This window comes from Haliaeetus leucocephalus, unplaced genomic scaffold (genome assembly GCF_000737465.1).
Source record: "Haliaeetus leucocephalus isolate CR32 unplaced genomic scaffold, Haliaeetus_leucocephalus-4.0 Scaffold848, whole genome shotgun sequence".
Classification (NCBI taxonomy): Eukaryota; Metazoa; Chordata; class Aves; order Accipitriformes; family Accipitridae; genus Haliaeetus; species Haliaeetus leucocephalus.
Genome location: NW_010973284.1, coordinates 17,229,015 through 17,253,771, shown reverse-complemented (window position 1 = coordinate 17,253,771; position 24,757 = coordinate 17,229,015). Strand labels below are relative to the sequence as shown.

The 24,757-nt window shown below is 38.1% G+C and overlaps 1 protein-coding gene across 2 annotated transcripts in view; it reads left to right on the top strand.

Annotated features, from left to right (window-relative positions):
* The first annotated feature begins 2,349 nt into the window (after nucleotides 1–2,349).
* Nucleotides 2,350–24,757, top strand: part of ARHGAP29 (Rho GTPase activating protein 29) — a 50,778-nt gene continuing 28,370 nt past the window's right edge. For both annotated transcript variants that reach the window (XM_010582661.1, XM_010582660.1), the window contains exon 1: nucleotides 2,350–2,695. In XM_010582661.1, the coding sequence (XP_010580963.1) occupies nucleotides 2,434–2,695 (262 nt within the window). In that variant the 5' untranslated portion in view covers nucleotides 2,350–2,433. The remainder of the gene's footprint in view (nucleotides 2,696–24,757) is intronic.

Here is a 24,757-nt window from a genome sequence, read left to right as displayed (position 1 = left end):
GGGAGCGTCTTACCTTTTTTTTTTTTTTTTTCCTTTTCCCTTTCCTTTTTGGTTTTTTTCCCCTCTCTCTCTACCCGGGAAATTGTGCTGGGAGAGCAAATTTCTGAAATATCTGGCGCTTTATGGGGGCGTGGGGGGTGTTTCCCCCTTTTTCCGTCGGGACTGGCAATGGCTTGCTCTTAACCAGACGAGTCTGGAGGCGTTTATAGAAAAGCTGGTGGACGCTTTTCGTTTTCAAAGCCGGAGTCTCCTGAAGAAATATGAAACGCTTCTCAGTAATGAAAGGCATGTGTTCTGTGAGGGAGACTTTTCCCCATCTGCCTTGTAATGCAGGAGGAGCAGATGTAAGGGCTAGTATTTGTGAGGAAAAGGTGACTGTTGCGCTCAACTGTTCAGTTTTGGTTCTGCTGCTGCTTTACAGCAAAAATTTCGCTCAAGTTTTCCCCGTTCAGAAACACTGTCATCACTCTTGCGATTTTCAGAGTGGTGTCATTATTGTACTACTTGTTGCTCGTCTGAATAAAGAAAACCTGCAACATATCTCTAAAATAACAGCTTTAAAAGCATGGACTTGCTACAGGAGCAGGTCTAACACATCACGCTACTTAAAGTTGACTCTGAAGCTGGCCAGACTTAAGAGGCATGTCTTTTAAATAATATGAAAATCTCTATCTCGATATGAATAGATATCATGCTTGCTAAAAGGAGAGAAGGTTATGTGGCTTTTTTTTTTTCTGTAATTGCAAGGTGGAATTGCAAAGTAGCTTTGTAGCCATGAGAATTATATGTGGGAACAGAAGAAACTGGCTTAAACATTATGTTTAATGTAAACCTCACTTCAATCTACTTGAGGTGTTTGGAATTGCTTAATTATCTGCATTATTTGTATAGTCTCATGTGTACACTTATAGGTACTGACTTTAAACAGTAGACAGAAATTAGAGCAGTTAATTTGTGTTAAATTCTGAAGTTTTCTTCCCCTTCCCCCCAGTGCACACTCCCTGGAAGGCCTGCCAGATTAATTACCAAAACAACTGCTATGACCACATTTCCTCTGATATTTTTAAATTACAAAGAGAAATAACGCAGAAATAATGGAAAAATAATTGAAGTGCGTTAGAATAACGCTTGTTGAAATACATAGTGGGAGTGTTCAAAATGTTAAAGGTGCTACTTCTTCAGTTGGGCTAATCAAATACAAACATATGTGGGATAACCTGTTTCAACCTGCATTTTTATATTGTCATAACTTTTAATTTTAGCGAAAATAGTTGAATTTGAGTTTTTGCTGCAGATATGTCTGGAACCCACGTTAACTTTTTAGCTGTCCTGTTCCAGTTTGGTGGTTTTTTTCCTTGCAGTGTTTACCATATAGTGTAAACATTGAGAATTTCTCCTGGTGTTGAGAGAATAATAACAGGCATTGTGCAAGTTGCTGGAACCATACCTGACTCTGCCACCTGGAGTTTGCCGCTTTGAAATGAATCGCTTAACCTGACATGGGGAAATTTGCAGTGGCGTTCTGTTTTTCCTAAACAAAAGGAATGCAAGTAGTTGCTTACTTATACCAATATAATCTCCCCCAAATTTGTGCATTTTTATGGTGGAACTTTTAAGGTGTACTAAAGCAGAGTAACACTCTTCAGGATAACTGCATTGAGGTTTGCAGATAAACTTTGATTCTAAAATACTTTTAAATCTCTTCACTTTTCTATGCCTTTCCTTTGATTGCCTTTCATATTAAAAGATAGCAGGCTGAAAAGCCCACATAACTTCTTTCAGGATGCTTTCTTTTCTGAGACAGACTGTGATAGGCCACAGTTTCTTCCTTGGCACAATCTACACAAAGAAAAGTCATCCTATCAGATCAAGGCTGTCTATTATCTTAAGAGACAGGATGCTGAACACAGCTTGGTGGTTGATGCAAGCAGGGATGTTGCTCATGGTCTATAGCGTGCCGAGTGTTTTTTGCAATTGCATTCAGTTGTAGTAACATTTCATGGTAAAGAACAGGTTTCAGGGTAAATGTAAAGAACGTGATTCTTAAGGTTTTGGGAATAAATACTCAGGGAAGAAACTTTTCTCACGAAATAAGCATGCATCGTAATTAGCTTTTGAAATAATTTCTGCATACTGTTGAATTTTGTGCAACACTGCTGTATAAATTAAAATAACTTCAAACAGTCAAAAACCTTTATAATACTTCAGTTAAGCATTGTGATGTGAAGCAGTATCATCTTGAAAGAAGTTTTGGATCTTGTCAGTACAAAAGTATTGCTTCACATATATTTCTACACTAATCAGCATTTTTCCTTCTCCTCCATCTCCTTCCCCCTCCCAATTTTTAAGGGTTTCATCGTTGGCTTGTCAAATGGACATTAAGCGACGCTGAGTGTTAACCGCGAGAGCTCTATAAGCACAGTGGCTGCTGGGATGTTGCGACAGAACGGTGGAAGTAACAAGCGTGGTTTGGGATTAGCCCGACTGTCTACCTCCAACTTCTTCACCATCTCTAATTCAGGAAATTGGGGAATGGGGCGCAGCACCAAGAGCAGCTCTCTGAGCAGCATTAGCTCCAACTCTGACTGCTATGATAATCCTGTTGTGGATCCAGAATATATCATGCAACTGGTGAATGATGTCAGAAAATTTGCAGATGTGCTACTCTATTTGAAGGAAGCCATTCTTTCAGAAGGTGTGTCAGTTGTTCTTTATTCTTAGTTCTGAGATTTTCTGAAACTCTCACAACTCTGTTCATATGTTCTTAACTAGTCTTTACTGTGGTTATTTCCCCTTACCCTTTACCTTCCCCCTTTATCCTCCTCTCCTCCCCCCCCTCCCCTCCCCCAGCGTGATGATTACGGGAAATGGTGGTTGTTAGTTTGGGTTCTGTATTTCCTCATCAGAACACTGTGCAATCTGTTTCATAATCATAACGAGGGAAAATAGGCTTTTAGCAGGCTGTCTAGGCTGATGCTAAAAGTTAGTGAGACCATCAACTGATTAGTTTTTAGCCATATGAATGTTTTTTGTAATTCCAAATAATTCTGTTAATATTTCAGTGATGTTTCTGTTTTCTAGGCTGTTTTGGTTTGGGTTTTGAAAGTCTTATGCACTAGTAGTTTGAGTTTTAAGGTAGAATGTAACTCTGTACTTTTTCCCTCTACAAGATAAGTATTTACCATCTTCTACCAGCAGGTGGAAACTGCAAATTTTCTTGCTTATGAGGAGTGTACATTATTGTGTGTTACTATTCCTTTAGGGAAATGGTATTAGTCTATTTTTGGTCATCAGCAGGAAAGCTTTTATCGAACTTCTACAGAAACGTTACCATGTTAATAGCTGAAATGACATCCAGAGCAGTTTTGTATAAGATGTCCTGAGTGCTGAGCATTTGCAGTCACCTCTGTTTCAAGTGAGTCTGCACACAGCTGAAATAGCTCTGCCAAAAGGTGCGAACAAATCTTAATAGAGCAAAAATTTGAGACTAGTGATCACTTCATGTCCACAGTGTTTTTGCTGAGTACACAGGATGAGCAGAGTTATTTGTGAGGTGGGGTGTCTGGCGTCTACTGACACTGAAACGGGCATCCTGTAGGAAGGGACTATCAAAATACTGAAGTGTTCTAGTTGCCACGCAGCAGCTGTTAGTTAATGTTCAGTTTAAAATTTTGTACTCAAGATCCAAAAAAACTAACATGGAAGACAGGAGTTGTCTTCTTGTTTTATACTACATTGTGGAATTAATTTGTGAAAACAGTGTTGTCCATTTACAGGATTGTTAATTTATAAAGGAGAGATGTTTCTTTTCCACAGTTGGGAGTGTTCTTTTTGACCTCCATCCCAAAAATTCATTATATGAGTTCTGTAATATTGGGCTTGCTTACTGCTGTCTGGAGACAACCTGGAAGCTGCATAGTTTGGATTGCATTTCTCCATCTTATTTATCTTTGGAAATGTTTACAGTTGTCTGTCCAAAAATTAATAAAAACTTATTAAGGTGATGGAACAGACTTCTTACACATAAAATTCTGGCTCATAATGCTTGCAGCTTACCACCATCCTGTGATTAGTTAACATGAATTATTCCAAGGTGAAAACAATTGCAGGGATGGGAAATTATTTTCTTCCTTTTTGGACAGCATTAATCTATTGACTTGATGTAGATTTTGTTGACTAGTAAAGCTTTGCTCTAAAGTTTATGAAATAAGAACTAAAAATAAATTCTGCTACTAGCTACAGGAAAAAAAATATTTTGAAGTGTGTATGTTGCATCCATCTTCAAGCAGTTCAGAAGTGGCAAATGTAAGTGGTGCGACAGGGTTGCATCAGTGAGCTCTTGTATTTGCCTGGTAAGTGTTCCTAGAGTCTGCTGTAGGTCTTTCAGCCTCTAACCGCTATTCCTTCAGTTAGCTTCTACATCTACTGTTAGTTGTAGTATTGCCACTTCGGCAGTTTGTCTAAAAACTCGTTTCTATACACGGTAACTTCGCTCTTGACCACGTGGCTCCCTGTTTGCCAGGGCCGGCAACTGCTGGGGTCTGCATCAGTAGGTAGGCTCATTCCATTGGGGGTGTGCCTTGAATTTTGTACCGACTGGTGGTTGTGTTCCAAGGCAGCTCAGATGACACGAGCAGGGAAGAGCCTAGCCAGTTATTCACCCATGGTTCACTTAGTATCACTACATCAGGAGAATGTTATCTTGGATGAAAAATTTAAGCTGTTTTAGATTATAACATGTATTCATGTCTAAACTAGATCATAAGTGCCTTTGGATTATACACTTGTGCTGTGTTTTGTACAGTACCAATGGAAGTTGATATGTAACATGAGTAAGTTGAGATCTCTTTTAAGGGGAGAAGGTTATGTAACTGAAATCTGTAGATTTCAAGGCTATTTCTCTTTGCATTACTTATGCTAATATAATTTAATTTCTTACAGTAGTCTCATTGTCATAAGGCTGAATAAATTTTGGATATTACTTTTCAACAAAGGTAAACCCAGCATTGTGACTTACTTTGTTGGTTTTCAGACTCTCACCCAATAATGTTTGTTGTATAAACCAAATCTAAAAAACTTGGAATCTCCTTGCTGGCACCAAGTAGGAAACTTGTTTCTTAATGGTACTTCACATAAAAAAAACCAAAACACCTCCATCCCACTGTCCTCAAAAAACCCCCACCCCAAACCCACAAACAAAAAACTCTCTGAATGTAACTGTAGAGTTGAAAAGTTTGTCAGCTGTTTGGACATGAGGGAGCTGCAGTTGCCTCTTGTGTTGAGTGAAATACCATGTGTTCCACACACTTCAGTTCTTGCTGTCTTTTTTTAAATTGCCATTTGAATCTAGGCATTGTACTCACTGGATGTAATGATCTGTTATTAGTGATCCAACTTGAGGCATAAGATCAAGATACTTTACCAATGTCTTCATTAAAGAAGAGGTCTGGGCATTTTTTGAACCTAGGTCAATGAATCCAGTCCTGTTTCACAGGAAACTTTTTATTTCATTTTAGTTGATAACAGGCTGAACCTGTAGTGGTTGATCTGCACAAACAGTTAATGCATCAGTCTCTTGGTCCAGTCTTCAGTTAAATTTCCAGATGAGCAAGATTGTGTCATATGGCAGATATTAGTAGGGATAGTTATATTGTCACCATGTCTTTTGTGTTTGAACTGAAAGGTGTTCTTCATTTGTAGCACTCATACTTTATGAGGTCAGAGATAATTGAAATATATTGAGGAGAAGTCAATCTTCTTTCCTTTCTGATAAGAAGAAAATGAAAACGGTTCCTCAGAAATCCCTGCCTGGAAGGCCAAACTTGAGAGTATATGTTGAATTAATACCTAGAACACTCAGATCATTACCTGCAATCTGTGCTATTCTTAAGACTGTTTATTTGAGTTTTCAGTTGTATTGATGGCATCCTGTATTCTTGATGTACCCCAGATTTAATTCTTATTTCAGTTTTAATGTACATCCTAAGTACAAACTGTTATGACATAGTGGGCTTGAAAGCTCGTGAGTTTTCTCTTTGTGTTTTGAGTTCCAGTAGTAACTTTCCAGCTATGGGCTAAGAGTGTGAGAACCTAATTGTTGCTTTCAACTTGCACCCCTCTCTGAAAAGGTAGGACATACAGTGAAGTACAGTCTAAAGGCTGGAGCTGTCTGTGATCTTCAGAGGTAGTGGCACTGAAGAAGAGAAGTAACTTTCCATGGTAGAGAATGTTTTAGGAACTGAGAATTTGTTTGCTTCCCACAGAGACCTGCTGTGGGTTTAACAACCTGACCACAGTATTGAAAATACTTAAGAATATGAAGTGTCTGAGGTATACTTAAGGTAAATCCTGTAACTTGAAGAGCTTAATTTTTGTCCCAAAGGGTTTAATGTGTCTGTGAGTAAGCACTGTTGAATTTTGCATGTAGATGTCACCCAGCCTCATAATATGTTCTTTTGGACAATAGGAGCTACGGGGTAACTCCTATATACTGGAGTCCAATCTTTTCAAAATATAAGGATGCCTATACCTCGTAGAAGTTGTATAGAAAGCATGTAAGCCGCTTTTGGGGACAAAATATGCAGGACTTTTCTCTTGCAAACTTTTATTAGAGAATTTATCAGTTCAAAAGTAGTATTGCTTATTGTACAGGTATGCAAAGTTGAGAGTCTTTTTAAGAACAGATATTTATGAGATTGGTGACACTACAGTCTGTGCTGTTACTGCATATAATAAATTCCACTGTTCCTTTAAGCAAATGATGCCACTGCGTGGTCTTTGCACAAATGAGATTCATTTACTCAGGTTTAAAAGGACCACACAAAAGAATATTTAGGACGCAGTCTGAGTTCTAATTAGCAGATATTTTGCTAAGTGTTTCACTTTTAAACGGTAAATAGTAGCTTTTACTTGTATCACATCAGAGATGGGGGGAAACATTCCTGTTTCCCTAGTCTGAAGATAATTAGCTACTAGTTTGTGACATCTGCTTTTTTTTTTTTTTTTAAGGAATGTAATGTATGCTTCATACTGTAAGGTCTGCCCTTGGGACTGTGGGAAATACCGTTTCATTACGAATAGCTGTAAGGGTAAAATTTGCATGTGGTTTAAAAGTGCAGGAGTAATTATAGTTTAATATATAATCTTCTTGACTGTACTTCAGAATATATTTTTAAATTATTGCTTGCTTTATCACAAACTTTGAAGTAATCTTCAAAGTGTGATATTGTGTGCTTCATGTGGGTAATTCTGCATCCTTTTCATGAGCAAAAACTTTTTTCCTTAAGCTCATCCTATCTTCAACTAATATAAATTGAAGCTTATTTGAAAATGTTAATATACCCTTTCTTCCAGATATCTTGGAAAACAGAATAGCAAGACAAAGCTCTCAACTTTCATTGCAGATTTCTCTTTGAGGATCAGATTTTGCTGCCTGGTTTCTTAGAGTTTGACAAGCTTTTATTTTTATGCCCCCCCCCCCGCTCCCCCCCAACTGAAGCAGTGGTACAAATACTGGTGAAGCTGGATGGCCTGGTCAGGAATGTCTGCATCCTCTTTATAATAGCACCAATACTTTCAAAAGGATCAGGAATGCTACCTAACTTGAAATCTGTCAGGTCCTTATTTTTGAAGGATAAGATATTCTGCCCAGTGGGACAATTTTAAAGGTGTGTCAAGTAAAATAGTTTCCTCAAAATAGGGAACTTGTAATCTCTAGTGACATCAAAACCTTGTTTTAGCACCACAGAGACTGGTATTAATTGCATGCTACACTAAAAGCCAGAAGCTGTCTAGTGAATATAGTGCCTGAGGGTCAAAGATGAATGATTTCTCTTCAGCCCTTCCAGGCTTGATAATGTATGCTTTTTCTAGTACTGTCCATATTTTTAGTACGATTAAAGTACTGTAGTATTTTTAGCATTTGATTTTTATTTCTGTATTTTCTTATAGTGTAAAACAAACATTAAAGTCCTTTTTCTGAGGCAGTATTTTTGAAAGTCAGTTTGTCCTGTTTTGCTAGGGAAATCTGAAGTTCATTAGCTATTGCAGTGAAGATTACAGATTGAAATTATGATAATTTATAACACTAGGTGTAATTTTGCTGTTTGTTCTTTATTCCAATTTTCATGTTTCTCAATGAAAGGTGCTGTCTTTGATACACCTTAAATTGGATGTATTTACCTGTCTAATGACACCTCATAGAGTGCTTGGTAGGTGGGCAAACTGCTCTAAACAAGGATTTGATAAAGCGTTTGCCTTTCTTTGCAACAGTGTCTGGAAGGAATGTTTGGGGATTTTTTTGTTTTGAGGGAAGTAGGAGTCATTTCTTTAAAACTTTGTGGAAGATGGTGCTGGTTTTCTGGTTGATAGTATTTTGTGTCCTGAAAAAAAAAAAAAAACCTTTATGGGAGAAGGGAAAGCAAAATGCTGTCAGGGCAGCTAACTTTCAGGGACCGTGAGAACATAGTGATTATCAAATGCATAAACAATCTGCTTGTCAATTGATTAAATGACCTTCAAGAATCCTTGGGAAAAGGCAGAGGAATTCATGTAAAGCATTACACATTGTTTCTCTTACTCCATGTAGTGCAAAAAAAGGGAAAAACAAACTGTCTAGTAGATAATAAATCCTGTTACAGAAATAACAACATTTGAGGATGTTGACAAATAGTCTGAAGTGGAATTTTAATGTTAATCAATTCCAGGATCTACTGCAGTGTTATATACTTGTAATATCTGAAGAATAATTCTGTAACTTATTATTAAAATATGACCTTTTTTGTACTTCGTAGCTCTACTCAAACTTGGTCCACAAGGAACTAACTGCACATTTTAAATGTAGTAGCTTGTTTGCATCCTTTACTTGTGAAGTAAAGGATGAACGATGACATTGTTCATCCTCTTGCTGCACAGAGGTGTTAAGGTGTTAAGAGGTGAATTCTGACAATTTGTATTTGCTGCTTGGATGTTACTGTTCTCATAGCAAAGTTGGCAGAAGTGACCTTGTGAGCCACAGTAGTGGGGAAGCCAGGACTAAACCAGACTGGGGTGGGTGTAAGGCAGCTGAAAGGAGTAACTTCTGAAGGCGCTCCTGCAGAAATGACAGGTTTTTTTTCTTCCCCACCAACAGCTGAATTGATGGTACAGTTCTGTAACTGTTGAAAATCTACAAGATGCATCTGAAATCATTGTTTTCTTATTATAGAGCTTGTTATGTTTAGAGCTCTGTTTTAAACCATGCTAATAGTGTATTTCTACAGCAGCTTAGAGAAGAGACTTTTAAGTGTGAGCTGCTGCGATCTCACCACTTCTTCCTGGCATTGGCAGTAGTTCTCTGGTGACTGCATAGCAAGCCAGTTCTCAGGGCAGATCTGCCTAAAAGCTAGTCCTAGGAAGAAAGGAACTAGTTTTTAGCCAGATCAGTTCCATGAGCTGACTGTAAGGCTGTACTGAATACCAGCAAAAGAGGGAGAAGGAGGCTGGCAAAGGAACAAGTGGCCAGAGGTTAAAATGGAACAAGACTGTGAGGGTCTAGGCAGAGTTGGCGTGGCACTCCACCCTGTCATTACAGCATACGCTGCTAAACCCTGTACCAACTCTTTCGTCTCCTCTACTGAATGCTAAGTTTGACAGGGGTATAGGAAAGGTGGGGGAGGGGGTGGTGGTGGAGACAACAGCAAGTAGAAAATGCCCTTTGTAGATGGCAAATTAATCAGCCTTCTTTAGCTCTGAGCTTTTGGTGCATTTGTATTTGACAGTCATCTTTTAAACTTGCCTTCCTAAAACCTGCAAAAATGCAAAGACATATGTTCTTCCAGTCTTTCTGACCTGGAAATTCCTTAGCATACCCTTTCATGTATCTCCAAGTAGTAGTCACTTCTAAATATTAGTTCTGTCAATCTAAAATTGAAACTGTTCTTTGACAAATGTGAAATAGTCTTTCAAGCTAAGAGAAGTAAAGGATGTAAATAAGAACAAAGTAAATACTTCCTGAAATTTTTTTTTAACAAGTAAAATTATTAATAGGAATGCAAAGCTAATAGTAGGGATTATTTTTTTTAACAGCTTCTGATGCTTTTTATGGCAAAACTCAGAGGAAAAAAAATAGACGGGCATGTAAGCTGCTTCTCTTAGTCAAGCTCTAGGTTGACAGCAAGCCAGAGACCTCCTGGTCATTTTCCCATGCTTCCCTTACTTTCACACTGTACTTTCTTCCTGGTCTCGCTCATGAGCAGGAAGCACTGTGATCCCTGGCAGTGAGTCCTGTTCCTGTCCAGTGCCAGATTCCTCTAACCTGAGAAGTTCTGCAAAGAAGGCAGAAGTTTGATGTACTCCAGAGAATGCTGTCCATAAAATAACTAGTGAAGCCTGAATGAAGGCAAGTCCACAACAATCCAACAAAAAGTAGTTTCCAGTCGATGTTTATGGGAGACAGCCGTAGCTACAGACTGTGCTTTTCCCCAGCTGGGAGAGAGAACTTTCCACCTTTCTTTCCATTTTATTCCAGATTGTTCCACAAACTGTTTTGCCCAAGCTTCTTGTTTTCTACAGGTCTGCCATCTTACAGGCTTTTGTTAGGGAGTCTTGGACTTTCAGATGCTGTGACCAGAGCCAAAGGAGCTGGGCATTTTCTTTTGCTTTGCAGGTTTGCAGTATTGGAGCACTGCTTAATTAATGGGCAGTCATGGAACAATTTTGCTATTTCCAGTACTCTGAACAAGCAGAGGAAAAAAAACTAACCTCTTCTTGAAGTTCAGTCCAAGCAAAGCTGTGTTCTTTATAGTCAAAGTGTAAGCTGCCTGTTAAATGCAGGTTGCTAATATTGGATAGCAAATGCTGTTTCTTCAGTTTCAGGGAAGATTGAAGTTATTATTTAACTTAGTGGACCAGCAGATAAGTTTGTGACTGATAGTACTACCCCTCCCCCAGTTGCATACTCCACATTCCTTCAGAACAAATGTTCACTTGTTGCTATAGTGTCTAAGATCAGCAGTCAGGAGGGGGGGTATGTGTGTGTGTCTTGAAGGCCTGTGAATGCTTAAAATGTAAAATCAAGCATTATGTGCAGTCCGGATATTTTTGTTGACTTAAAAAATTAGCATATCTTTCTTTAGGAAAACTCTGAACTATTTATAAGAGAGCACAGGCATTTTCCATTTTTGTGGTGCTTCTGAAGTGCAAAAAATGTAATACAAGGCAAAATTCCTTTCTTCCTTCTTTTTGCATTTCTGATGTACAAAATCTCAAAACACTTAAAGAGCCTTAGCTAGTTTGTTAATTGGAATCACCTTCCCTTTCCATCACAGCTACTAGGCTAATGAAACTGAAATTGCAAGATTAGCAAGATCAAAGGTGAGTAGTAAGGAAGAGGTTGAATAGTCAGATTTTCTTTTTTGAATGTAAATGTAAAGTTAGGCCTTTCAACAGCAAAAATTCTTCTAATACAGTTTGTAACTTAAGAGACTGGAACACTTGGACACAAAAACGTGTATGTCTCAAAGAACTCTGCCCCAACAACTGAAAGATAAGGTTTGATCCATATCCAGTGTGAAGTCTTGTGTTCTTAACAGCAATTCCTGTGTACATGTAGGAGCTTTTGTGCTTAAAACAAAACCCCCTTGCCCTAAATTAGTTTCCTACTCTTGGCAAAATGTATTATAATGTATCCACAGAAATATTCCATCTTCTCATTTCTCTGATGCATCAATTTATCAAAGTTGCAGTGTAAAACAACATCAATACAAGTAATTTTTGTATGCTTAACAGCATAGTTATGAGTTGTGGCTGTCATCTTAATGATCTTGATTTCATGAAGGTTTCGTAGACTAAATCATTCCTTTTCCACCAGTTTCATTGGGAGTGTTTGTTCTTCCTATTTATGTAGCTAGATCACAGAACTGAAGCTGACTTGTTTCTTAATTCCATGCAAGTGTTCATCTAATCTGGCAATTGTGGTGACTTGGTTATGTTAGATCTAACGTCTTGTTAATGGATTGGAGTTAGAACTGTGTGGCAGGGTAGGAGATGTGATACAGAGCCTGGACCTTGATCTTTGTAGGTAGCCGTTTCCTTTTTTTAAGTGAAGTAGGACTTTTATGGGGGCTCATTCCATTATCTCCATAAAATGCCTCTTTTTGTAGAAGAGTGAGGTTACTCATGTAAGGTTGTAGAAATAGGTTTTTGGGTTAAACTTTCAACTTAATGACATTCATTACTGAACAGTGTAACTGAAAAACAGAGGACTTGAGGAATTTTTTTGTAGAGCCTGTAACTTAGCTGAACAATGGATTTTTCCTTTTTACTGTTTTTTCCTTGTTTACTGTTTGAAGGTACTTTCTTGGGCTAATTTTTAAAGATGTGTAGGAATTCTTATTTGCCAATTTTGGTTATCTTTATTTTGGAGACTCTGTCAACTTAAAACAAAGGTTGATTTATTAAACTTACCTCTTCAGAGTTATGTTCTGTGTCATGACTAAACTGCTTCAGATATTTGAGCAAGTCCAGTTATTGCTTAAATCTGAAGTGACAATGAAAGCTGCATTATTGTTTAAATTTCAAATGACAATGAAAATATATCTACTGCAAGGAGCAGTGAAAAGCTTTTAAAGGAACTTTAAACAAGACTCTTATCTCTGGGGTTAGGGCACTCAGTTTTACATAGTCCTTTTCATTGCGAAGCACCACTTAAAATGGCTCCGGTTGCTTTGGTCTAGAATGATGATGAGAGAATGAACGCTGGTACTTTGGTGTCTCACCTTGTATGTCTGTATGTGAAATAACATACAGACTTTATTTTTTAATGTAAATGGGTATTTGAGAATGTATGGGAGAAATAAGAAAGCATAAGGTTCAAATTCTGTTGACTTAAGCCATTCAAAAGAGCTATTGTAATAATGTAGCATGTTCCCTTTTCCAAATGTGTTGATTGTGCTGTGTTAAACTTGGGTTCAGGGCCCACGGTTGGGTGTTGCAGCAGTTCATTACATTTTTAAGAGTTCTGTTAATACTTCTTACCTGTGAGATGTAGAATGACTGTGGTATTAGATGTGTTGCTATGCATACTGTGAATGCAAAAGAGAAAAGGAGGCTCTTATTTTGGAAAGAATAAAGTGTTTCTTCTAGCTCTTGCAATGTCTTAATCCTTTTCTAGTTTTAGGAATCTGCAGGATGTGGGAGGCCTGGTGAGGAAGTTTCAGCTAAGATGCATTGAAAATAATGTTGTCTTTGATTAAAATGAATTGCAGGATTGTAGATCAGTAATTCACAGGAAGTATATTTGTACAGCGGAGTTGAAGCACAAGCATGTCCTTTCTCTCACCCCATGCCTTTTTCAACAAGAGATTGTGACGTCTTTAGGATTTGGGGCCAAATTTCAGTTTTGTAGCACAGGATTTCCAAAGGGTGCTCTTCTCTGAGCATTGTATTGAAATTTTTCCAGTTCATGCAGGTGTCATTGGTTTAGGGCTCTGTTGTGAACAAATTTAGCACCTCAGTTGATGTTCTGCTCTTGGAGTATAGCATATTCTTAGCTCTCTCTGTAAGATCAGATGTTGCTGAAATGGTTATGGACAGGGAATTCCTGAAGGATTAGCTTAAAGCCTGCTCAATGTTCATGAATTCCTGTTGCTGTTTTAGTATTGATAGTGATATGAATGGATTCTTCAGTAGGATGCTTAAGTTATTCTGCATTTTTGTTTGTTTTCTGGGGATTGTTTTTTCATTCATTCATTGTATATAGGGTATATAAGGTACTTCGTTCTAGGTGCTGCCACAACTATGGAATTAAAAAGTCTGTCCAGAAGTTCTTCAATGCTGATAATGTGGAAAAAAATGTTTACTGGAATCACTACAGTGGAGGTACAGAGAAACAGAACAGTGCTGGTCAACAAAATGGGCTGTGATCTCGGCGCAGAAGTAGGTTAACCACTGCCCGCAGGAGAGCAGTTGAAGGAGGCAGCTTTTTGGAGGGATAGTCCTATTTGTTTTGTGCTTCTGTTTGATAAGGTGCAAATTGTTTATTTGAAAGCTTAGTAGCATACATGAATTGTGATAGCTGAGTGAAGACAGTTAGTGAAGGGCCTTGAGAAAGTGACCATGATAAATAGGTTATGCAAGTGATGAAGAAGGGGAAACTATAACAGTAGGATTAAGATTGCAGAGTGGTCAAATTAAATGCTCTCTGGTATTCCTGCTTAAGCCCTTGTTAAGAACAAGCAAACAAATTTGGCAAGGAATGGAGAACTCCTTCTAGCTGTAGCTGGCTTTGGCTGATGACTGGACATGAGATTTTAGAGAAGGTGGCTGAGAACTTAATTTGGAAAGCAAGCAAGAGGTCTGGACCATATAAATAAATCAGATTCTTAGTAATGAGAGAAGTTTATTGTACAACATCAAATGCTGCATGCCACTGGATGAAAAACTGAATGCATGGGGCTACTATTCAAATATGTAGTTGACCAAGTTCTGCCTGATTCTGTTATAATTTTCACATTAAGTAGATTTTACTGGACTGCATATCCTTTGGTTGTTTTTTTAATTTAGCATTGACTAGCTGGAATGACAGCTTCAGTAGTACTAGGGGGAAACAGCTGTGTAAATCCAGAGCCATAAAGCAAAGAGATTCTGTGCTTTGTCTTTTTCACCTTTCTATTGGAAAGTATTTGTGAAGAAATACTACTCCATTCAAAATCCATAGTGAGCTGTGCAGTGGGTTACTGTTGTCTTTTGGGGTGTGCAGCTGTGGTGTGACATCAGTTACTGCTATAATGACAGTGTAGTGTTGTAGTGTTTTGTCTCCTCTTCATATGAAACAGTCAAAGATGTTTTGGTGTGAAATACCTGATACTGAAATGTTATATTGCAGAGCGGATTGACTGTTCCTGAATCTAAGAAGTGGGAAGATTTTGAAAGTATTTCCTCTTGAGCATTCAAATGTCTCATCACTCTGTGTCACCTGTACAAGTTATATAGTCAGGCTTTACTCTCTTGGGTGGTTGTTTCAGCAGGTCTTCAATGCTGGAACTTCAAATAATTAATCCTTTATGTTCACCAATTTTTTAGACAACTAATGGTACTGGCTGCTGCCTTAGTGATTTGAATCCCACTTAAATTTTAAGTTGATTTTGCATACTCTTTTATTTTAATTGAAAAAACAGAAATGGAATACTATCACATCCTATAGCAGTTCATAATTGTTTTAAAAGATCCTTTAAAAGAAGTGCACAAAGTAAGGCACCTCTTGTTTAACGCCATATAATCTCATAGTCCTGGCTTTGTGTGGTCTTTTGAAAACTAGGTGGGCTAGCAGCAATGAAATAGCTTCTTTGCTCAATCGGTGACTTAGGCTAAAAGTGGAAGCAGCAGCCATGTAGAACAAATAGTATTTTAGATTAAAAGTAAAGTGAGTTAAAGGTTAAGTATTTTTTTTAATAATCTCTTGATGTGGGTTAGCAGAGGTTAAATTTATTTTCTTTTGAATGAATGAAAACAAAACTTTCATACTAACTCTTCTGTGTGCCAGTTTGATATGGTAAGATCAACTTTCTGGGGAAAAGGTTTCCTTTTCCGACTTGTTCTTTTTTTTTCAGAAATTTGTGCTGTGAAACTTGAGTGAGTATTACTTCATATTTTATTGGAACTTGAACCGATTTGCAAGGACCACAGTTGCTTAAAGCATAAAAGGGGGGGGGTGGGGTGTTTCTGATTTTATTTTAACAGTGTCTTATATTGGCAGCTGTTCAGTCCAGGGACTACTTTACTAAGTTTTAGTGAAACGCCCTTGAATAAGAAATAAGTAGCATACTACTAAAGGTATAGTTGCTAATCCTGATGGGTGTGACTTTCTGGTGAAATATGACTGATCAAGCTTATTGCAAATGTATTCATCATAAAGAATGTAGTTTTAAGTCCACTTGATAATTCACGAGTCTAACTTAAAATGTGTTCTGAAAGTGCTGAAGCATTATCCTCACCTAGTTTTATTCTTAAACTCCTGGAAGACCCAGGGAAATGATTTAAACAGTGGCTAAAATGGCCATGTAGTGTGTTCACTCTCATTTGTCAGAAACAGGTAAATAAGGAAACTCCAGCAATTTTCATTACTGGTTTCTGGTCTTTAAATTTGGGGTTAATAAAAGATTAATGTATTCTAAGGATTAAACTGCATGGCTGAACACATCTAGGTTAGTTGACTGGAATCTCAAGGCTAGTAGAATACAAAAGTTGAAGGAATGTAGCGTACAGCATATTGAAATAGATTAATGAAAAGCTGCATTGTGGTAGGTTTTTTTCCAAAAGACTTCCCCACATACACAAATGGGGAGTTCATCTATGAATTTAAATGCAAAATGAATGTGAAGTAACAACTGTTCTGCTGATGTCAGTTGGCAAACCAACATAATGAAAATATTTAACTGCTTTCAGTGTAGGCAGAATTATAGGATTTTGATTATTCGGATGTACTTTGCATGTACACCATCTATTTTCTTGACTTTTTGAAAAGATTTTTTAAGACATCTTGATTTTTATAACTTTTCTTTAATTTCTGGAAATGAATTGAGCCTTGGTTTGCCCTATTTACATAAGCAAAAAGGACTTCTTACGTAAGCGTTGACTTTTCAGAAGTACAGAATTGGCCCATAATTAAAATGGGGTAGGAATGTTAGCCCAGTTTAAAAACAAACAAACAAAAACTGCCACAGCTTAAGGTCACATTAGAGGCTAGTCAGCATGGTTAATGGTCAAATCTAAATGGAGAGACTGATGTATTTTGGCCAATCCCTGATAGCAAATGATAAATCTGAAAGGGGTGTTTGGCCATTTGCGGTACACACCAAAAGCTCATCATGCTAGAAGTCTTACCTGGAAGGCTAGACTAAAGGGGGGATAGTTGTGTGTTTCCTCCAAGAGCAATTTTTCTGCAAAAATTGCAAGACTGCACTTTCACCCTGTTTTAAAATCAAATTTAGTAGTTTAGCAGTAAAGAGGTAACTGACCTGCCAAATGTTAAATTCTTTCTTGTATTATAAAAACATTATTTGCATATAATAAATGAAATCAAACATTGCTACTTTCAATATACTGTATTCAATAAGCTATCTGCAGGAAACTTTCACGCATTCTCACTGAATTGGATCTGTATATTATTCTCAGAAAAACCTCCCAAACTTCAATGCTTTTATGTCAAATGCAGGGGTCTGGGTTACTATTTTTATGCCTTTCTTTTCTTCATTCCTAATCACACTTTACATGTCCTTAGAATTTTTTTCATTGAAATAATTGCTTAACTGTTTATTTTCCATAAATTGTAACTTTTGCTGCAATATAATGTGATTAAGACATTGGTTGCAGTGGATTCTAGAGCATGTTGCCAAAGACTGTATGAATTTGGTGTAGTGTCTTTTAATGATGCCATGACAACAAGGGTTGCCATGATACGGATTAACAAAAGAGGTAGGACTGACTTTTCTATTTTGAAAGCTTCGAGTACGATGTTTCTTGACATAGGGATGGGTAGGTAGCTTCTAATTCTGCATCATAACACAGGGTTGAAATGTGATGACTTCACTAGTGCCTTTGGCAGCTTCCAGCCTTGTTAAGAGATTTTGCAAGGATAAATTCTTCCAGAAATTCTTTGAGTTTTTGTTATTCAGTGAATTAAAATGTTTCATTCCTTACATTTGCAGTATGTTTATATGGCCAAATAAGGGAAGAAATATGTTAGCTAAGACTGCTGTTCTCTCATCACTCCTGAACTGTGGCCACCAACAAATAAAATAACTACACCACCATTAAAGGAAAAAAGTTTTGTTCATTTTGCATCTGTACAATTGATGAAAATCACATCTAGCCCATGTGTTTATTGCCTTACAAAAGCTTCCTTGAGACTAGACAGCAGTGACATGGGTCAACTTTACTATGGTCAAACCAAAGTGTAAAACATTGATTAGTTCTTCTTGTGTCTTGAGTGTGATAGTGACCTCTGTCAAATCAGACAAATATGGCAGGCTGCTAATCATGTTAGAATGGGGCTGATGGGGGAAGAGAGCAAAAATAAAATGATGGGTTAATCTGGGACTGTTTCTCAAACTGCAGATGTAGGAATTAGGTGACTTCCACACAGTTCATTGTTGTATGATTGTTTTGCCTACTCTGTGATGCTCACTGGGAAGTCTCATAGTCTGGATCAGGTTCAGAACTGAGTGCTGACAGTTTCCTAGTACGCAATACAGGCACAGATGAAGATGATACTAACATGATTTTAGTTTAAAGTTGTTTTACTTTGGATCAGCTTAATTCCAAAGATGACTTGGTTTTTTTCACCTGGCCTAGGTGGCATAACTAGTGATACCATGTAATCCTTCTGTGTAACATAATGGAAACAGGTTCTAATTTACCTTAATGCCAAAAATGAGGTTATTAGTAAATAGGAGTTGACAGTCTTTTAGCCGAGATGTTGGTCTTGCAGATTGAAACGTTGGTTACCCAAACTTATTTCTTCTGAATCATTCCAAGATCGAAAGCGATGAAGAGCTGACTGTTTGCGTTCCATAAGGTGAAACTTTTATTAAAGTTCTGGATCCAGATACTTGGATATTGGGGGAAATTGCTTCCCAGTTTGTGTGCTTGTTCTCACTACCAGCCTGCAAGACTGTTCTGTCTGTTTTTTCCCTTTCTCCTGAAGCAGACTGGAATTTATGCAGATGATGTGAAGTGGCACTTAAAACCAGAACTGAGGCTTCTATATTTCAGTGGAAGTAAAAGGGGAGCTGAAGTACACAGTTTTCAGCTGATTCCAGGAAAGCAGCAATTTACAAAGGGAGTTCTCAAAATGGGGACTAGACCTAGTGAGGGTGATCCTTAGTTTCTGCCACTGGCTATGGCCCAGTGGCTTTGTACACGAAGGGCATATAAGTGTTCTCATCTAGTTGCAGTTACTCATCTTCTTAAACTAGTGGTTAACATCCATAGAGCGGGTGAGTGAATTCATGGTAGACACTTGCCAAAGACAAAGCATTTAATCGTGTTTGTGAGGGTAGATGGAGAAACTGTGCAAAAAATACAAGTTACTTTGTTTATAGTAAGATTTTCACAAGTGAGATGAGTTTATATATATATCCCCCCCCATAGTCAAAAGACTGATCTATATATATAAACTTGTGGCCATAGACAGTATGCATGGCAGGTTGTTCCACACTGGTACTGTCTTTCACTGTGTGTAATGTTCTTGAAAGCTCCTAAATGCATGAAGTAAATAATCACATCTTTGTACCTGTAAAAAGCTTCGTAGGGAAAGCAGGACCTTATTAGGTGGTGAACTAGAACACTTGCTTTGAAAGTCTCATATGTAATCTGACTTCAAGAATTTTTCACAGATATGTTACTTTTCAGTTGGTTTATCTAGATCTATACCCTATCTTTCCTTTTCATCAGTGACCAACTTTAGTTCTAAACTTTTGGCCACAGCAAAACAACAGTTGTATTAGTGGTTCCCCTTCTCTTATGACTGGTGGAAATTGGGTAGTAGAGGGAGAGCCTGCTGCCGTTAGAAAGTGTTAATGTTCTATGTGGAGAAGCGGTAAGCAGAATGGTGCATGCATCTTCTGTATGGGTCTGAACAGTAATGTAGGATATGCAATGTCCATGGAGGGGAAAAACCGTATGTTAGTCTGTATTTAAACTTGTCCTGGTGTACATTTTTTGAAATAAAAAGCTTCAGAAATGTTTGGGCCAACAATAAATCAGGTCAGACAAAAGAATACCAGCCAACTGACACAGCAGTGCCTTTCCCAGCTGCCTGTATTGTGACCAGCCCTGACTTGGCAGGGAGGGTGACTGGCGCTGACAAACTTGATGAGCAAATTTTATTTTGTTTTGCATGAACAGAATCCATAGCTGTAAGACCATTATTGCTTGCTAATATTTACTAAACAAAGGCTTCCTGTTGAGAAATACCTAAAATTAGAAAAAAAGTATCTTATGCTGTTTTTACATTAGAGATAGATGAGTGGTTTTAAGATGAAATGATTATAAATGAAGTGGTTGTAAAATTGAAACCATTGAGGAGTAGGATGCTAATGACAGCAGTGTGCTACTGAGATGGCTTGGCTAACACTGACAGGCTTCCCAGCTGCTTTGTTATATCATTCTTGTGTGTTAGGTTTGTCAGCTTTGAATACATGCTTTTTCACTCTATTCTTCTTACTCTGCTTCTACAGAGTATGCTTTCCTGTGGTTGCCTTTACATTTTGGAAGAGTTTGTTTTCAGCTAATGTAAATGACAGTTTAAGCCCCAATGAAAGAAGATTTGCAGATAGGCTGCTAAGCTCTCTCCACGACTTCTTTTTTTTTTTTTTTTTTTTTTCCCCCCCGTTTTAAGAGCTCTGTTTTTTTTCTTTTGGTAGAGGGCTGATTGATTTCTTCCAGGAGATTTCAGGAAACTAGTTAGTTAAGCAAACAGCTGAACTCAGGTGCCCAGAGAGGTCCTCTGTGCTGCAGGATCACCGGCAGTCGCAGTCCTGTGGTCCCAAGTACTAACTACTCTTCTATGGTATTGCAATTTGTGTTATTAAGCTTGGGAAAGACTTTTTTTTTTAACTGATACAGCATCCATTGGTGGAGGAATTTCCTGCTTGACTTCATGTGAAGAAATGGATAAATAAGTGTGTACAGTGAGACAAGGGATAGAAGAAAAACTGAAAGTAAATATTAATTTTTATGACTGCTTAAGTTAGATGGAATTGCTGCAGGAACTTGTGAAGGGACACATTTCCTCATGCATTCTTTTCACTGTAAACAGTACTTGCCCTACTGTTGTTTTGGTCTCTTAGCTGTTTTCAGACTCCTTTAGTATTAAAACTGTGTTTCTGTTAATCTCGCATGTTTAGATTGTTTTACTACCTGAGTTTTATAAATCTGTCCTGAACAGGAAATCTCTGTTTTAGTGTCTGTTTGGTGAGTATCAGTTGCTGAATGCAGTGTAGTTGTGGTTCCTGATGACTTCTGCCTCCACCCCTCCGTCCCCAAGCAGTACTTGTCACAGACCTTTTGTCTTCTGAAGGCACAGAAACAATGTTTCAGATATTTTGTAAACAAATAATACAGTGATGGAATACAAAGAAATCTCAGTTGGGTGTAGCCAGACCTTTGCTTTTGAGAGTACAAATAACTAATCTTATGCTTGAATGCATTATTTTAGTGATAGTGTTCTTCTGGATGCTATGATAAACATCTAATTCAATTCAGCAGTTGTTCTCAACTTGCATTTCCCTTTGAAGCTTACTGCTTCTGTTTCAGACTTCAAGAGTGTCCCTTAAGTTTTTTTTCTTTCTCTCTCTCTTCGCCCTCCCACTTATTTTGCTTTTTTCCCCAACTCAGTTGGTCTGGTAAGATATTATCAAATCTTCATACTAAGAAACTGCATTCTGGGATCAGATATGCTTTAATCAGTTTTCTGAATGATTTTTTTTTTTTTTTTTTTTTTTTTTTTTTTTTTGCTTTGACCTAACCTGTAAGGAACCTCAAGAGTCCATTTTATTCTGTAATGTCAAGCCTGTAGCTGTGGGTCACACTTAACTCCCTGGAATAATTTATGCAGTTTGTCATATGCCTGTGATGCACTCCCTCCTGAGGTCTCTCAAACTGGGAGTAATCTGTAGATTGGTTTGGCTGCTTTCCTGCCTTGTTTCCCCTCCCCTACTTGTTAGGCATCCAAAAGTCTACCCACCATGTCACCAAAAGGACCTGCTTATGGATTATGTGCATGGGTATTCCTGATCACATGATTAGGAACTCTTTTCTCTTCAGCCACAAGTGGACATCTGTGGATCAGAAAACAGGGACACCTTCATCTTGGCCAGGTAAGAGGTGCAGTTCTGGTCAAATGGTGCACTTGTGCAGACCATCTCTAGTCAGTTGGCCTCAATATTCATGCCCTTCATGTGAGGACTGCATATATTCTGCTTAGACAGAGACAGCTCATGGGGAGGGTTTGTGGCATACAGCTTTCAGATGCCTCCTTCAAAAACCTATCTGTCCCAGTTCTGCCAATATAAATCACTAGTCCCAATGAAGGATTGTGGAATATTTGTCTGCCTCTGGAGGTTTGTAAGAAGAGATGAGACATGCCCTCCATAGACTACCTGCTCCTTAAGTATTTCAAAACTTAAGTCTACACACTAGACGTGTTTCTTAATGAACTAATTGGAATTACCTTTTAACTTTCTAATATTCTATTTTCTGAAAATAACATGTTACTATAATTTTCAGATATATTTTCTATGTTGTCTGATCCACTTTGGCTTTGTGGGCATTGATACAGCTCTGCTGTCTTTCCTTTTCCCCATTGCCTTTGCCTGGAGCTGCCCAGTACTCCCAACAGCATGTATTCTTGCATTGATGGAGTACAGTTGAGGCTTTGATGGATTAAATGCTGAAGGAATCATTAAAATTAACTGGTTTCATTTTGACAGCTATAGAATTTCTCCAAGTGTTAGAAGGTGGGAATTGCCATGCTGGCTTAGACTAAAGCTGTGTCTAACTTGGTGTCTGAACTCCAATGACTGCCAAAAGTGAATAGCTAGAGAAAAGTAAAAATGGTAAATTGGACATACCCTCTGAACCCTTTCTGCTTAGGGGAGTCCTTGAGCTGTTGCAGTTATATTGTTTGTTTTAGTACAATGCTTAGTAGTTCAGTAGACTAAAGAGTGGAGTAGTTGAGTGAAAACAAGTTGTGGATGCAGGTTCAAAAGGAATTAAATGAATTCAAATACAGCAGGTCTGTAAGCAGTTACTGAAGTGTATAAGAGCAACTGTGGTGCAGCAGCTGTGGGTGCTGGGGGACTGGCCCACAGAAAGCGGCCAGTCTTGTCTAGTCTCTGAAGCAGCATCGCTCGCTGCCGTGTAACAGGCACATGGCCTGACCTAGTAGGCGTTTATTGTCTCATTAGTAACCCACAGGGAAACTTAGAAGAACTTGTCCTGTCTCTCCTTGTTTCTGTGTACGCTTCTTGTGCCACTGCTGTGTTTTGGTAAGAAATTCCACAGGTCTCTTACTTGAAAAATCACCCTTTTGTGTTTTGAATCTGGCTCCTGCTTGCTCTTGTTTAGTTGTCTGAGGTGCATCATGTTTAACAGAAGGACATTGGTGAGTGATTGATTCTACCCACTATTTTCATGCCTTTCATGATTTTCTGATACTCTTTTCATATCTTCTATAAATCATCTCTTACCCAAGGTCCCAGCTTCCGCTATTCTTGCTTGCATGGAAACTACTTCAAGCCTGGATTGCTTTCCCCATGAAGTACCAAACTCTGAGCTATAGTATGCCTTTAGATCAATGTGTGTTTGTCATATGTTTTAGTAGCAGAGATAGATTATGTACTGAATCATAGCCATGTTTAGTACCAGCCTCTTATTTTTTTTGCCTTTACTGTGTTTGAGTCCTCAGTTAAAAACCATCATGTATACATGTAAAGGAAGATAAAGCCACAACTATGTTTCTCTAATGAATTACTTAGAGCTTTCTTAATTTACTGCTGTGTAAGATGGGTTTTCCTAGACTTATGTGTGATCTGTTAAGGATAGAGCTCCCTACTCCCCGCCAGCAGGAAAAAACACACAAAGTGCCAGTGAATGTTAAATAAAGTTTTTGCCTTAGTCCACTTCCTGAGTTAAGGTTTTTCCTTTGACCATGTATAAGCTAGTCTGAGCTGAAAAAAATCTCATTATCTGACACCTAGGGAAATAAAGCCTGAAGCACAGTGGTCCTTAGAAGGCTTGCGTTTGCACTTGATACAATGGCATGTAATTTGTATGTAGTCCCCCTACCTATCCACCTGACAGTAGTGATGTACTGTACTGATGTATCATGTTGTACTTCGTTGATTCCTCAGAAGAATTTAGGTGCCTCTAGCCTAAATATAATGTCTCTTAGCCAGGACAAAATGGCTCAGGTTTGAAACTGTTCTGAGTAGCACTGGATCGATTTGCACTGTACTGTAATTCTCTGTATTGACCTGTTTGTTATCATGGCCACAGACAACACAGAATTGCCATTCCTTTTTGCTCAGTGGGGAAGTGAGTCAGCTTGTATTAGATCCTCTTTTTCTTTTTCATAAGCTAGACTTTCCTGAATTTGAAAGCTTTTTACCACAACTTGCAACGCAGCACTCTAGTGCATGTGAAACTTTAATTCCATGCACCAGCACCTTTTCTGTAACAGAATGGAAGAGCTTGTGGTTTAACCTGTGCCATGGAGGCAACAAGAATTATTTAAAAAAAAAAAAAAAAAAAAAGGCGAGGGGGGTGGGATTTAGGGGCGCATAGCAAGAGGCATATGCTGTAGAAACCATTGCCCTATATGTGTGCTTGTTTGAGAATTTTTCTGATTAGGCCTAATTCGACAAAATAATTTAGGTTTTCAGCTTCTTCATCAGGACTGACATGCTTAAAGACAGACCTTTGTAGATCTAGGCTTATATGCATAAGATGCATAAGATTTGACGGACACTTGAGTTAAAAACTAGCCAACATTTGCCAAAAATCTTTGTGTAATTCTATGAATACACAGAAATGGTGTTGAATTTGTATCAGGTGAAGAAGTATCAAATGCGCAATCCAAAACTGCTTTTGTTTATATTCTTATTTTGAATATACGTAATTATCAAAATGGTGGTTGATGAAATGACATGAGAAAAAGATGGTTTAATTCAAGTAGTCTTTTGTCCTGCCCCCTTCCCATCCCCCCTTTTCCTCCCCC